This window comes from Podarcis vaucheri, assembly GCF_965113315.1.
Source record: "Podarcis vaucheri genome assembly, chromosome: 5".
In the NCBI taxonomy this organism is placed as follows: Eukaryota; Metazoa; Chordata; class Lepidosauria; order Squamata; family Lacertidae; genus Podarcis; species Podarcis vaucheri.
In genome coordinates, this window is record NC_138763.1 from 43,467,412 (window position 1) to 43,482,509 (window position 15,098).

At 45.6% G+C, this 15,098-nt stretch overlaps 1 protein-coding gene across 2 annotated transcripts in view; it reads left to right on the forward strand.

The window, feature by feature from the left end:
• Positions 1 to 15,098, forward strand: part of ENTPD1 (ectonucleoside triphosphate diphosphohydrolase 1) — a 33,678-nt gene that overhangs the window by 15,316 nt on the left and 3,264 nt on the right. Inside the window, exons 1-7 of one of the 2 annotated variants that reach the window (XM_082222963.1) lie at positions 7,560 to 7,749; positions 8,450 to 8,574; positions 9,681 to 9,798; positions 9,930 to 10,080; positions 11,606 to 11,765; positions 12,594 to 12,830; positions 13,841 to 14,101. In XM_082222963.1, coding sequence (XP_082079089.1) covers positions 8,491 to 8,574; positions 9,681 to 9,798; positions 9,930 to 10,080; positions 11,606 to 11,765; positions 12,594 to 12,830; positions 13,841 to 14,101 — 1,011 coding nt within the window. In that variant the 5' untranslated portion in view covers positions 7,560 to 7,749; positions 8,450 to 8,490. Of the gene's footprint in view, positions 1 to 7,559; positions 7,750 to 8,449; positions 8,575 to 9,680; positions 9,799 to 9,929; positions 10,081 to 11,605; positions 11,766 to 12,593; positions 12,831 to 13,840; positions 14,102 to 15,098 lie in introns of those variants that run through there. The other variant, XM_082222962.1, reaches the window with a different exon arrangement.

The following is a 15,098-nucleotide window of genomic DNA, read 5'->3' on the forward strand; positions in this document are numbered from 1 at the left end:
TATCACAGAGGCTATTCAGAGTTTTTCACCATTTGTAAGGCAACTTGTTTTTTAAAAACAGGGGTTTTAACAAAGCAGACTACAAGGAGAAAAGTGGAGTTAGGAACCAGAGAAGAGCAGGTAGCGGTATTCTAGGCAAGTGGAAACCATGGTGTGTACTAGAGCTTTTGCCAAGGGACCGGAGAGGAAGGATATTATGTGTATATTCGACAAAATTGCACATAAAATGTGTACAGGAGAAATTCACACACCAAAAAAAGCTGATGAATTGTCGTGACTTTTTAGAAAATTGCGAACTGATGTGGAAATGTGGAAAACTGAACTTAAGACTGGAAAAATGAGAAACTGAGAGAAATCATAAATGACATTTGCTGGACTAGTTGGGTCTTTGGCCAGTAAGATTCTTCTTACACCAAGAAGAGATTCTTGGGGGATCCTAACATTAAGAAGGGAAGTAGGGGAAGAACTTCCATTTATGGAAACATTATTTTATGTACACATAATTCCTTTTCCTCTTCCAGGTTCTTACCTAGGACTATTTGCTCAGGCTTTCCATGCCCAAGAGAGACAAGTAACAGTGCAGAACTGCTGGCTCTGAACCCTTGCTTCAAAACATAAAAACATGGAAAATGAATTAACTTGAGAGTGAGATAAATGATTGTTGGATTGTGTAGCCTCTGCAAGAGTGTGTAGAACTGCATAGGCGGCTTTGCCCTTAGATATTGCTAGATCTAATAGGTTTCCAGACAACTCTGGCGGCATTTTGGAGGAGTTGGCAACTCTCCTCTTGGAATACCCAAATGACTCAGGTGGTTGACATGGTTGCGCCTGAAAGCTCTCTCCTATTGGTTCAGGGCAGCTCCCTGGTTCTCCAGGAATCTGCTAGAAATGAAACTGTTTTAACAATGACTACAGGGCTGATGGCAAAACACCCAAAACAAAACTGACCAAACACTACTTGAGAGTCCATTTGAAAGCCTGTTCCATGATAGACAGCAATTAAATCTTAGCTTTTCCACCAGCTTTGCATCTGTACAATGCTACCCAGCACAACTATTTCAGATTTCTCAGCTTTTTGCTGTCAAGAACCATACAAACACACAGTAGCCCACAACAAGCCTTAATTGCACTACAGACAAAGTTGCTCACATCCTCTCAAAGCTTTGTACTGGCGATCCCCTTGGCCTCTGCAAGAGTGGCTCTACACACAGGAAAAAACACACGGTATAAATAAGTCAGAAATTACCGTCCCCCCCCCCCCGGTATATAACATGCCCCCGTGTATAAGATGTCCCCTATTTTTTGGGACTCTAAATTAAGGAAATGGGGGAAGATTGGCCAGAGTTCTTAAGCTTTTTTGGGGGGGGTGCCGACAATTGCTCACCTGCCTGACCACCCCTGCCATTCGCACAACTCGACGAAGCCACCGATCTGCCCGTTAGCCGCCAACAACCGCCAATCACATGCACACTTGCTGCAGCAGCAGGCATTGCTGCAGCAAACAATCACCCTCCCAAGCGCTACTTAAAATCTCCTGCTCACGGCTAACACCAATAACATGTCCCCCTATGCACTATCCATGTATAGGACGACCCCCAATTTTTAACACTTCTTTATAATAAGTAAACCTCGTCTTATTCACGGGAAAATATGGGAAATTGTTAAAACAATAGAAAATAAACACTATGCAAAAATCTATGCCATACATAGCCCAAGTAGATCACTGTGAATATGTTTTGTCTGTGGTTGCCCTTGAGTGCGATTCAAGCCAAAGGACATGTTAAGCTATTCATGCTGCTGCTTCTTTTAAGTGTGCTTATGCTGGTCTCTTTTACTTTGAAGCAAAAGCAACCAAGGGTGAGGGGCAAACTGGGGCAGGGATCAGTGTCCTGTGTTGGTTCTTGCTGAAAATTGCCCTTCCCCAGTTGCTATTGGCTCTCTGCAAAGTGCTATTTACTTTATGCTCTGTAAATTTGTCTAATCCTTTTTTAAAAAGATGCTATCACCACATCTTGCATCAGTGAATTCCATTGCTAAAAGGTTTCTATATCAAAACAGTAGAAGTATTGGTGGGATTCTGCAGGCTTCAGAGTTGACAAGGGTTCTGCCACCTCCATTGTCAAAGTCAGTTGTGCTCCGTTATCTTTTCCCATGTGACATGCCAGCCACAAGACATATGTCAAATGCATCTGGCTGTCAACACCATCTAAGAAACACTGAGGCTAACCATTTCATTTTCCTGAATGGGCCACTCACAACGGAACCAGGGGGATGGAGAATGTCATTGATTAAGCCCATGTTATGAAAATTGGGAGATCCCTGACAGTGGTGCAGTTATATAAATAAATGATCTTTCTAGGAGGGGGTTCTTAAGATGGCATTTGGGTATTACTATCCTTTCCTCAAAATGTGGGAAGCCTGTTGCATTTGGGGACCCTTTTGCTGATTCTGCTGTGTGGGGTCCGGGGCCTCTGGCCCAAAGTCCTGCCCTGATGTTATCGCTGCTGCCAGGGTTGCTGCCTGCTGCCATTGCTGCAGCTTTGTGTCAGCAGGACTTGGGGGGATGCAGCTGGGAGCTGCTGTCTGCACTGTTGGAGTAAGGACCGAGTCTGTGGGACCGTCTCCAGATGGAAGGAATGCGCTTGGTGCTGATGTGGTGAATGGGGGGATTGTCAGGCCGAGCTGGCTGGGTCACAGGGAATTCCTGTCTGTAACCTTCCCCGATGACATTTTGCCAGAAATAAACCATCGATTTGCTGCCAACACAAACAGAAAAGCTGGGATTCCACGCTGAGCACAAAGCCCCTGTGTGCTCACTTCCGGGCGGTGTGATCGTCTGTGGGAAAGGGGACTGGGATGCAGTATGTCTGTGTGTGGGGTCGTATCTTAGCTGTTCCTTCACTATAGAAACGGGTGCAGCCTCATAGCTTGGAATTGCAGCCTGCCGTCATATTCTGCTTACGCACCATACATTTCAAGCTCAAAACCTCCCTCAAAGCACCCTGGGAACTTTAGTAAATTACAGCGCCCAAGGAGCCTTTGCAGGAAGCTGTGTGCTGCAAATGTATGGAATGCACGAGGCAAGAAGGATGAGCAAGGGTGTTCTGTTTAACACCAACCTCAGCTTTTTGACACCTGCACTTGGTCTCCAAATGTTCAAAACCCTTCAGTTTCTCAAGGTTTTCTGTCAGGAGAAGAAGCTGATGTTTTATTCATTTTACTCCTGAGAATTTCAGGCTACAATCTGTTTCCCACCTGAAGGGAAGAGGAAAATGAAGGCCAATGGTTTCCGTGGAGCCCTGAGCACAAGCTTGTGCCTTAGCATCAGAAACAGAGAAGGTGATGCATGAATTATAATTTGTTGTTGTTTAGTCGCTTAGTTGTGTCCGACCCCATGGACCAGAGCACGCCAGGCACTCCTGTCTTCCACTGCCTCCCGCAGTTTGGTCAGGCTCATGCTGGTAGCTTCGACAACACTGTCCAGCCATCTAGTCCTCTGTTGTCCCCTTCTCCTTGTGCCTTCCATCTTTCCCAACATCAGGGTCTTTTCCAAGGAGTCTTCTCTTCTCATGAGGTGGCCAAAGTATTGGAGCCTCGGCTTCAGGATCTGTCCTTCCAGTGAGCACTCAGGGCAAATTTCCTTCAGAATGGAGAGGTTTGATCTTCTTGCAGTCCATGGGACTCTCAGGAGTCTCCTCCAGCACCATGATTGTACCCTGCCCACCTGACTGGGTTTCCCCAGCCACTCTGAGTGGCTTCCAACAGATATAAGAACACATAAGATTTACTGTCAGGGGCAATATGCCTTTGAACACCAGCTGCTGGTAATCACAATTTAGGAGAGCACTCAGGTCCTGCTTGCCGGCTTTCCATAGGCACCTGACTGACCACTGTGAGAATGGAGCGCTGGACTAGGTGGGTCTGATCCTACAAGGAACATCTTATGCAGTGTTCTTAAGCTCTGCATTGAGAGCATAGCTCCAAGTACTTGCATATCACAAAGTGGGGTTCAGAAGAGAATGTAAGTGAGAAAACATGCATGCAAATATCTCAGGAACAATGGCTTCAATACAGTTTTTCAGCTGAAAAACTACTGGTGAAATAATACTGAATTGAGAACACTTAAAACCCTGTGCCTTCTTTACAGATTGGTATAGCTTAATTTTCTATGCAGATGGAAAGCATGTAGGCAGGAGACCTTGTTTCCTTTTATGGAATGATAGCTAGAGGTTCCCTGCTTGCTACGTTTCTTTGTGAGATATCTGCACGTTCTTATTTGGTGCGATTGTAATGAGATCTCTCTGCTGATACTGTTTGTAAAAGGAACAAAATGAGCTGTAAGTCTGCCTTCGGTTCTGTTCATGTTACTGTTTGTTAAATGAAGCTGTGTGTGTATATATATGTGTGTGTGTATATATATATATATAATAACTCTTGAGAGTGTGTTGAAATGTGATCTGATCGTAAAAGGGATTGTTGTGCTTCTGTTAAATTTTCATATTCATCCAGGTGCTTATCTTCGAATCATCAGAGCAAACCTAAGCACTAACTTAATTTGAACAAAAGCGGAAGGCTGCTCACCAAATTACTTTCGCGGTGGACCTACCACTTTATTTCTAATGTTGTGTGTCCTGTATGTTCCTGTAATGTTTTATACTACAAATGTTCCAGGGATTTATTATCCCACTTTTGTCATGTTATAGAGCAAGCCCCTCCAGACAGCAATAATATTGTAATACTGGGGAAGCATAGCAGAAAAACTAACATAGGAGAACGTTGTGTGGCTGGGCCAGTATAAACCCTCCACTAATGCACTATAATTGCACCAGTGACGTGTTTCAGAATACACACAGACACACACAAACCCCACACACGTTTGGAAGGGCCCTGACTCTCTGCTCAGTTAATTTGGTGAATCTCGGATTCCAGCCAGCTGGACGCAGCCAGACAGGGAGTGTTGATGTGCAACTGCGGCACTTAAGCCACTTCCTCCTTCTCCTCCACCCCACAGGCCCAATGCCCAGTTTCCTCCTATTCTGTTGGACAGCCAAGGAGGTGGCTTTCCGCCACCCTGGGATTTCCCTTTGCTCTGGAGTCCTCTGATTTAATCATCCCGTTTCCCAGCCTTTCGAGGCATCGTTACCATGCTAATTGCCATCCCCGGCCAGCACCACGCAGCTCCAAGGACAAGAATAGATTCCACCCCTGTTCTCAGTGGGGTGTGTGTGTCAAAGGGGTGGGTGGGAAGGAAGACACTGGGAAGCATTGTACTCTCCTTCAAAGGGTTTAAATTTAGTTGCCTTATTTGTTGCTACAAATCACCTCAGCCAGGGACCTCAAATGCTGCCTGCTTGGCAAAATGCTGCACTGTGAACCTTGATTTCCAAAATGAGAGATGCTTAGCTTGAGCTGACCTGGAAGTCCTGCCCTTTGTGTCGGACATGTGGGGGTTAGTGAATGGTTATAAAGGCACCCCAGAGGTCCTCAAGTCCAACTCTCTTTCAGCGCAGGGAAGAGGCCCTTCAACCGTACCCAGAGGCTCTCTCTTCTTTTATTACTTAACACATGCTGAATCTTGACTTTGTAATATTGCTGGGTCTAAGTTGTGGCTAATATAAAACCCAGGTACTCCAAAGCAACAGAGGTGGCTCCGATACCTTTAGGATAAGAAATGAGAACTTATTTCAGTATTCCCTCTCTCAGCCTGGTAACATATGCATGTTATTTTTGATCTTTTTCTCAATGGACTTCTGCTTCTGTATGATAATCTTGAAGCCTATATATTGTATGTATGTATGTATGTATGTATGTATGTATGTATGTATTCATTCATTCATTCATTCCCCACCCATCTGGCTGGGTTTCCCCAGCCACTCTGGGCAGCTTCCAACAAAGATTAAAAATACAGTGGTGCCCCGCAAGACGAATGCCTCGCAAGACGGAAAACTCGCTAGACGAAAGAGTTTTCCGTTTTGGAGGTGCTTCGCAAAACGAATTTCCTATGGGCTTGCTTCGCAAGACGACAATGTCTTGCGAGTTCCTGCTGGTTTTTTCCCCTCCCCCCTTTTTCTAAGCCGCTAAGCCGCTTATCAGCTGATACGATCAGCAGATAAGCCGCTAAAAGCCGCTAAAAGCCGCTAATAGCGCTAATCCGTTAATCCGTCAATGGGCTTGCTTCGCAAGATGAAAAAACCGCTAGACGAAGAGAATCACAGAACGGATTCTTTTCGTCTTGCGAGGCACCACTGTACATTAAAATGTCACACATTAAAAACTTCCCTGAACAGGGCTGCCTTCAGATGTCTTCTGAATGTCAGGTAGTTGTTTATCTCTTTGACATCTGATGGGAGGGCGTTCCACAGGGCAGGTGCCACTACCGAGAAGGTATTTTGCCTAGTTCCCTGTAGCTTTGCTTCTCACAATGAGGGAACCACCAGAAGGCTCTCGCCATTGCTTTGCATAGTGAGGCATTCCAGGTGCAGCACTAACCAGGATTAGCTTGCAATCCTATATCACAGCCTTCTTCAACCTGCTGCCCTCCAGATGCCCTCCAGTCCCAAATATTTGGAGGCCAGTTGGTTGCAGAAGGCTGTTATATACATCTGCAGTCAGCTCCATTGAACTCAATGGAACTTTGGTCTGTGTAGACAGATGTAGATTTGCACTAAGAGTTTCCTTTGGATGAAAGAACACTGGGGGAAATGGTGGCATACAGTACTTGCTTCATTTACAAAAATACATGCATGTTGTAAGCAAGCAGGAGGCACTCCTATGAGGTGGGAGCTCCTTCCATGGTTATTCATCTTCAGGAAGGCATATCACCGCTCTTCCTTTCTCTTTGCCTCCATGTTCAATAGATTTGCTCCAAATGAGCACTAAAGAGTAGTTTTCCCAGGGGAAGCAGCAGGAGAAGAGGAAGTGTGGAAAAGCCCACCGTAATCAGACAGCAAACTCATAACCAAAGCTTTTTAAAGCCAACTAACACCACCTTCCTCTTTTGTTGATGGTTTCTATTTTCAACTTTTATTTCCTCTTTGCCAGCTAGCAAAACAATATGCTTGGTATCTAAGGTTGCAACAGCATGCTCTAACAGCCAGTATTTTGCAACAGGGTTAAAATAAATTATACTTATTACATATACCACACACCAGTTGTTCTACTTCAGGGGTAGCCATATTGTGCCCTTCAGTTGTTATGGACTACAGCATACGTTGGTCACGCTGGCTGAGGATTATGGGAGTTGTAGTCCAAAACGTGGAGGGTGCCGCATTGTCTACTCCTGTTCTATTGCATTAAAGCTCTAACTCTGCCATTGTGTACAATAGGACAACTGCACTGACTTCAGACTTGCTGGCATGAGAAGGAGGAAAGGAGAATCATTCTTCCCATCTTTAGGCTTGTGCTTAAAGGAAGATTCTAAGAAGTCTGAAGTATACTTATTAACAAATAAAGTGTTAAGTTAATAAAGCATAACCATTTAACTTATTATGGATTTTCAAAAACCCATGACTTGACAGTGCTGCATTCACTGAATGTGCTTCAGTCCCTGAAAGCAATTCTGGCAGAATCTGCATCCATTTCAAATTGTTGGCAGCAGTGTAATCAGACTGGAGAGCCCAGAACTGATTTGTTGTGGAATTTTAGAACTCCAGGAATAGCTTCTGCAGAAACGCAGAGACCAAAAATAAAAGCAGAGCCGGGGAGGCTTGTGCAGCTGGGCAGAGATCTAGCATCTGGACTAGCAGTGGGGTGAGTGGCAGCTGATTCCTGGCAAGCTTTGCCCGCGCTGTGTTCCAGCGTCAAAGAGGAGTGGGATTGCTTCCTTTTCTGTAGCTGCATCAGATCAGGCAATGACAATCAGCCTTGCGGTATAGCTGGCGAAAGGGTGGGGAAAGAGCAGGAAATTGTGGCTAAAATTATCAAGGGGATGGAACAATTTCTTCATGAATAAATATTACAATGTGCAGGGGTTCTTTACTTTAGAAGAAAATGGTGAGCAAGGAGGACCACTGAAAGAGGTGCATAAAAGGGTTGTGGGAAAAGTCGGTAGAGATAAGTTTTTCTCCAGCTCTCAATAATACTGAAACCCAAGGTCATCCAGTGTAGCGGAATGGTGGGGGATTCAGGAAAGACAAAAGAAAATGCTTCTTCATATATCACCTACTTAGGCTTCAGAATCCTCTCTCCAAAGATGTGGTGGCGGCCACTAAATTAGACGTGCTGTAAAAAGAGGATTAGATTCATAGATCCCCAGTTGCAGTGGGGACCATGAATGGGAACGGACTGCGGTGCTCATTCTCCGCTTGCTTGTTGGCTTCCTGCAGGCATCTGGTGCCACTGTAGGAAAGCAGGTTGCTGAACCCGATGGGCCTTTGACTGTCCTGATCCAAGAGAGGCCTTCTTATGCTGTGTGGTTTGTAATGCCGTCTTCACTTTGCTGCGATTGCAGGTGCCAAGCTGTGCAAGCGTTTCCATCCAAAATATGCTGCCATGGGATTTCTTTTAATAGTGGCTATAATTGCTTTAATCACTGTGGCTGTCACGCAGAACAGTTCTGCCACCAAGAACCGAAAGGTAAGTCACAGGAGAGCCTCCTGCGGAAGCACTGTGAACGATTTAGGCCAGTGATTCCCTGCACTAGTGCAGCATGGGAAGGGCTAATGCGAAAAACGAAGCATGTTGGATGCATTTACCGCTCCCCGTGCATGCTGGAACAGAAATAATCTCTCCCTTTCTCCGCCAGTTTGCCGGTAGTGGCAACATTTTGAGGGAGGGAGCAAGGATGCACTAGGGTTCTCATGCTATCCATTCTGCAGCTACAGGGCAATCCCAGAAGGTTCATCATTGCACACAAAGTATTCTCCATCACCTGTGTCCTGATTTCCTAGGCAAAGAGGAGGGTGGGTTACCTGGAAGCAACTTTGAATAATATAACCTGCATCTGCAAGAAGGATACCTGGTCCATTCTTCTTATGGGCGATCTGCGAAAAGATATATGTATTTTTCAGAATAGAAGGGTAAAGAGTGCCTTCAAATTTAAGCAAAGGTTTAGAAAGCACTGGCTTGAGTTCTTGAGCTACAAGATACCATGACTCTTTGTGCTCCCTCCCTGCTGTGCTTTTATGGTCTGGTTGATTCATCTTTTCTACCAAACATCTCTGCTGCAGAATTTATCCTGCCCTGTTCCCATGTCAAGTCAAATACCTTCCTATTGGTCACAAAACAAAAAACCATTAGTGGTAATGTTAGTAATTCCTGCACAGCCTGCTGAGGGTAAAATTCGGTCCAGAGACAGGAGCGTCTTAAAAAACCTACCATGGCTTCTCATTTTAGGCCTGAGCATCTTACATTCAGCGCAGATGGACTTATGTCTGAAACCACAATAATGTGGGCAGATCACTCAAGAATTTATAAAAGGTCCCAGTTTTGAGTAAAAGACCATATTTGCGCATCTGAAGGATGCAATGACTTAAATCTAATTTATTTGCAAATACTACATTGATTGCAAAAAGATAGGAAATGAGAGGGATATGTTTGCTTAAAACACACACACCTGGCTTTTATGGTAGCTAGGAGAAACAAATTATAATTAAGGATTTAAATAGAAATGCGTCTCCATCACATCTTCCCAATATGCTGAGTTTTACTGAGCAAAAATTGTGGTTTTGTCTCTTTTGCAGTATGGGATTGTGCTGGATGCTGGTTCTTCTCACACCAACTTGTATGTATATGAATGGCCGGCAGAGAAGGAGAATGACACAGGAGTCGTGCAGCAGGTGCATGTCTGTGAAGTGGATGGTAAGGAAGCGGGAAAGTTGGGGCTAAGAGGATGTTGAAATGATAGTAGAGTGAAGAGGGTAGAACACAGCATGCTCAGGAAAACACCAGACTAAAACTAGCTGACAAAAGTTCTGCTTTTTCTCTCCCAGGTCCAGGAATCTCAGGCTATGCTGACCGTGTGGGAGAAGTTGGTGTCGCCCTAAGGCACTGCATGGATAAGGCAAAGGAAATAGTACCAAAAGAGAAACACCCAGAGACGCCAGTTTACTTGGGGGCAACAGCTGGCATGCGGCTGCTGAGGTACCAAAGAGGGATACAATCTGCGCTCTTTGAAATATCATGTTCGCTAGGGGTGAGATCGCAAATGACAGTTTTCAAAGGTTTCTTTGGAGTTGACAGGGATACTCAAACTTGGCCCAGTTTGTCTTTTCTTCCTCTCACCCCTGGGAAGATTTAGTTACATACCGGCACCGCACAGTGTCTGCATTTCACAGACATGTCATTGCTGCGTTCAGTCCCTTGTTGTTTGCTCAGTTTGGTCCGTATACAGTGGTACCTCGGGTTACAAACACCTCGAATTACAAACACTTTGGGTTACAGACTCCGCTAACCTGGAAGTAGTACCTTGGGTTAAGAACTTTACCTCAGGATGAGAACATAAATTGCATGGCGGTGGCATGACGACAGTGGGAGGTCCCATTAGCTAAAGTGGTACTTCAGGTTAAGAACGGTTTCAGGCAGTGGCGTAGCGTAGGGGGTGCAGGGGGGGCCGGCCGCACCGGGCGCAACATCTGGGGGTTAGGGTTAGGGGGCGCAAATCCACGGGTTAGGAGGCGCAAATTACTTGCCTTGCCCCGGGTGCTGACAACCCACGCTACGCCACTGGTTTCAGGTTAAGAAGGGACCTCCGGAACAAATTAAGTTTGTAACCAGAGGTACCATTGTAGATGACAGTTCAAACCAGAACATGTATCTCTGCCTGGACACACTGATGTAAAGTGCCTAATTTGCTCTGTGTGCTTGGATCCCCAGCTTATAAAAGCAAGCGCAGGAAGGAGACCATCTCTCCATTTCCTTCACTTACTATTGTACATTGTGATGCCCAGAGGTGTTGCCATAAGCTTTGGATAAATCAGGATCTCCATAATGGCCATCATTCACTTACACAGCTATTCTGTGCCCAATCCACAGTGCTAACGCTGCAATAGTTACGAAGATTATGAAGGTGACTTTAGCAAAGCCTCCTGGTATATCAGGTCTCTTGGTCAGGAAGCTAAGTGTGCAATAGAATGAAGGCTGCTTCTGATTATGATTAGATGTGATTACAGGGGCTTCGACTGGATGACTTTTGGGTCCCTTCCAACTCTACAAGTCTATTATTCTGTGATACTTTCCCCCCCCTGCTCCTGTTTGTAAAATCACATGGAAGTAGTATGGAAGGAGCCAGAAAAGGGCTGAAGGTGCCAGCCCTAGAGCAATGTTAGATAAGCCAGATATAAGTAAGATCTGCACCTTGCAAACCTCTCGGGTCATTCTTCATAATTTGCACGCCATATCCAAGCATCTGCTTTATCCATTGTCACAAACATGCACATCTTATATCATTTCTTGGCCACTTCCCAACATGCACTTTTAAAAAGCCAAAGAAGGAAATGGAACTATCAGACATCTGGCCTCAAGTAGCAGGGAACGCTGGCAGATTAATTTTTTTTTAAATTGATGAGCTGCTCTTTATCCAAACAGCTTCCAGGGCAGTGCTGAATGATAAAAATACAATATAATAAGACAGCACAACGTAACTCCTATCCCTCTTTTCTACATGCAGACTGGAGAACGAGAACACTGCTAAAAAGGTCCTCTCTGCAGTAGAGGAGACCCTGCGCTCATACCCCTTCCGTTTCCAGGGTGCCAGGATCCTCACTGGTGAGGAAGAAGGTGCCTATGGCTGGATCACCATTAATTACCTGCTGGGCAACTTCAAAGAGGTAACATGCCATGCCAGAAAGGAAACACTGCTCCCTGAAGCTTGGCCATGCTTACTTCCACTTGAATAGTGATGACTCCTTACAGCAGGGATGGCAAAGCCTGTGCAAAACCTCCTTACAGCAGGGATGGCAAGGGCTGCATGCACCCCACAACCTCATTTCATGGTGGTGGCAGAGGAGGGGGGAGGATGGAAGTGGCAGAGAGACAAGGAAAGGGATAGCCCATCCCTTTTGACTCTGGCACCTGCCCACCAAGCAGCACATATCCCTCAAAAGATTGCCCCTAAAGGACCATGGCTCTTGTAAACAAAACAAAACAAAACAAAACAAAACATTCTAGTGCCATCCAAACCACCAAAACAATTATTAAGTATGGAAATATAATTCATTGCTGCAAAAATGCCAAAGCATCTTGTGCTGCTTTTTAAAGATGCAGATTGATTGTGGCACGTGCTTTTGTTGACGAGAGGCCTGAATAAATGGGCTTGAGTCTTTAAGGTGCCACAAGACTCTTTGCTGAAATACATATTGCTAGAATGCTGAGTTAAGAAGTTTCCAACCTGCCCCCCCCCCGAAATTTAAACAAACTATTGTTGGCCTTCCCATACTGTATCTCATACTTGAATGATCCTTGGTTTCTCCCAACATGTCTGTTCCTTACTAACCCACCTCTTGCCTGTGCTAGCACACCTCTAACCATCTGATTCCCCTGACTCCATGCTTCCATTTTCCTGGGTCGCATCCTGTGCCGCATTTCCCACAAGCTGGGTCTTCTGTCCCTTGACAAGCTCATGCAGCTTCCTCCCATCTGGTGTGCTCTTTTTGCAGTCTATCTGGCCAAAATTCCTGCCCCGCATCTTCTTCAGAACTGGAACCATAGGGGCGCTGGACCTTGGTGGAGCTTCCACACAGATCACCTTTGTTCCAGACCAGGAGACACTGGAGTCACCAGCAGATACAGCAAACTTCTATCTCTACGGCAAACAGTACACTGTGTATACGCACAGCTTTCTGTGTTATGGGAAGGACCAAGCACTCCGGCTCAAGCTGCTCCAAGACGTTTTGGTAAGTTTGGGATGACTCTTAAGCTGCATGCCCAGCTTACAAGTCTGTTGTGTAACCAGCTTTCATCAATCTGAAGATTATTCTGGTTGCAATCGTACTAAACCAGGAGCAGGTGGAGCAGGGTGGCAGCAAGGTCAAAGCTGTACAGGAACATTAAGAAGAACAGCAGACAGACTCGCACTGTCTACCTAAGCAGCCCTGTCCCACTGCACCTACGACTTCTTCACTTAACAACCTACACTGGAGTGGGGAACCTTGTCCAGCTGCTGGGCCAGATCCTACCTCCCCCATACTCCTTGGGCCACTTTGACATCATTCTGAATTCAGGTGACAAGTTTAAAGGGCCTTGTTCTCAGCACCAATCAGCTGGTTGCTGCGGATGCTCGGTCCCACTTTGCCTGTTTACCTGCAAATGGACATTCTTCCTCTGCAGGCTAGAAAAACTGTCTGCAGAGCTTCTCTACAAAGGACACGTGTTCACCTCTAGGTGGAATCCAAACGGCATCTGCCAACAGACAGCTTTAAAGGGGTATGCAGTCAGCTCCACTCAGTGCTGTTAGAGAGCCTCAGTTTCCAAGGGATAATCAGGAATGCCATGTAAGCGCCTGATTGCTCCTTTGCAGCCACAAGTTTACCTGCTCACACCAGACATCACAAATGTGGGGCAGATGAGTGTGGTTTGGGGAAAATAGCCTTGCAGGTCAAATTAGGATCCCTGCTGGCTGAAACTAGCTCCTAGTCGAGAGGTTCCCAATGGCTGACCTACATGCATGCTTTTCAATATTTTTCCTGACATATTTCCTTCTGGCCATCCATTGGTGTTTTTGTTTTGTTAACTTGGTAATAAAGTAAAAAAGCAAAAGTAAATATAGTAACAAAAGTAAATATAGTAAATATAGTATGCTGTGAGCCTATTCCTGCCTAGATCCAGGTTTTGTGTTGTCTTGTGTCATAACTAGTTGTCGGTGTGTGTAACTGCCCATCCACCCTTTTTCTTCTTTTCACTGCAGGACTCATCGAGTAGCAGAATCAGAGACCCATGTTTCCACCAAGGATATGAGAGGACTCTTAATATTTCTAACCTGTGCAAAAGCCCCTGTACAGCTCCAAACATCACCCTACCCTGCTCCTCACAGCTCCAAATTGAGGGCGCTGGAGATTATGAAATGTGCCTGACAAGCATTGAGAAAATCTTCAATATTGTCCACTGTCCTTACTCCAGCTGCTCATTTAATGGCGTTTTCTTGCCTCCAGTATCTGGGGATTTTGGGGTGAGTCCATATAAGCACCTGCCTCTCTCCTCCAGGCAGAAACTGGTGGCTTTACCCTGGAGGAAGGACTTTTGGAGTGCAATTTGCCTGTCCTGTTAGTGTAGGCTTGTATTTAAACAGTAGCCTGGTAGCCATGATGTGAGCAGGAATTACATGGAGGCAAAGGAAAGATGGGTTCTTTCACTCTTCCCCTGACATTTTGCTTGGTTTTTCTGCTAGGTGCACCAATTTGTTATCTTCCTCTGTCTGCCACTAGGTGGCAAAGTCCAGCTGAGCTACACTTACCATACAAGAACATGAAGGTTTCTTAAGATTTCATTAGCACCCAGTTAAAGCAAGAGATTGACTTAGCACATGGGTAGGCAAACTAAGGCCCGGGGGCCGGATCTGGCCCAATCGCCTTCTAAATCCGACCCATGGATGGTCCGGGAATCAGCGTGTTTTTACATGAGTAGAATGTGGCCTTTTATTTAAAATGCATCTCTGGGTATTTGTGGGGCCTGCCTGGTGTTTTTCCATGAGCAGAATGTGTTTTTTTTTTTTATTTAGAATGCATCTCTGGGTTATTTGTGGGACATAGGAATTCATTCATTCCCCCCCCAAAAAAATAATATAGTCCAGCCCCACACAAGGTCTGAGGGACAGTGGACCGGCCCCCTGCTGAAAAAGTTTGCTGACCCCTGACTTATTGGCCTAGAACAGCTACCTTAGCAGCAGGAGAGAAGGCCTCCTGGGCATGAAGCATGGGGAGTGTCCATGGGGTCTACTGCTATTGGATGGGATGGGAACTCACAGCGGGAAGAGGGGCTTTAGCTTAGTGGTAGAGCACATGCTTTGCATGCAGAAGGTTCCAGGTTTGATCCCTGGCATCTCCAGGTAAAAGGAGCCTGCACCCTATGATATGAAAGGCAGAGCCACTGCCGGATAGACAATATTGAGCCAAATGAGTCAATAGTATAAGGCAGCTTCCTGCCTAGCCTCAGAAAATATTGGGTCA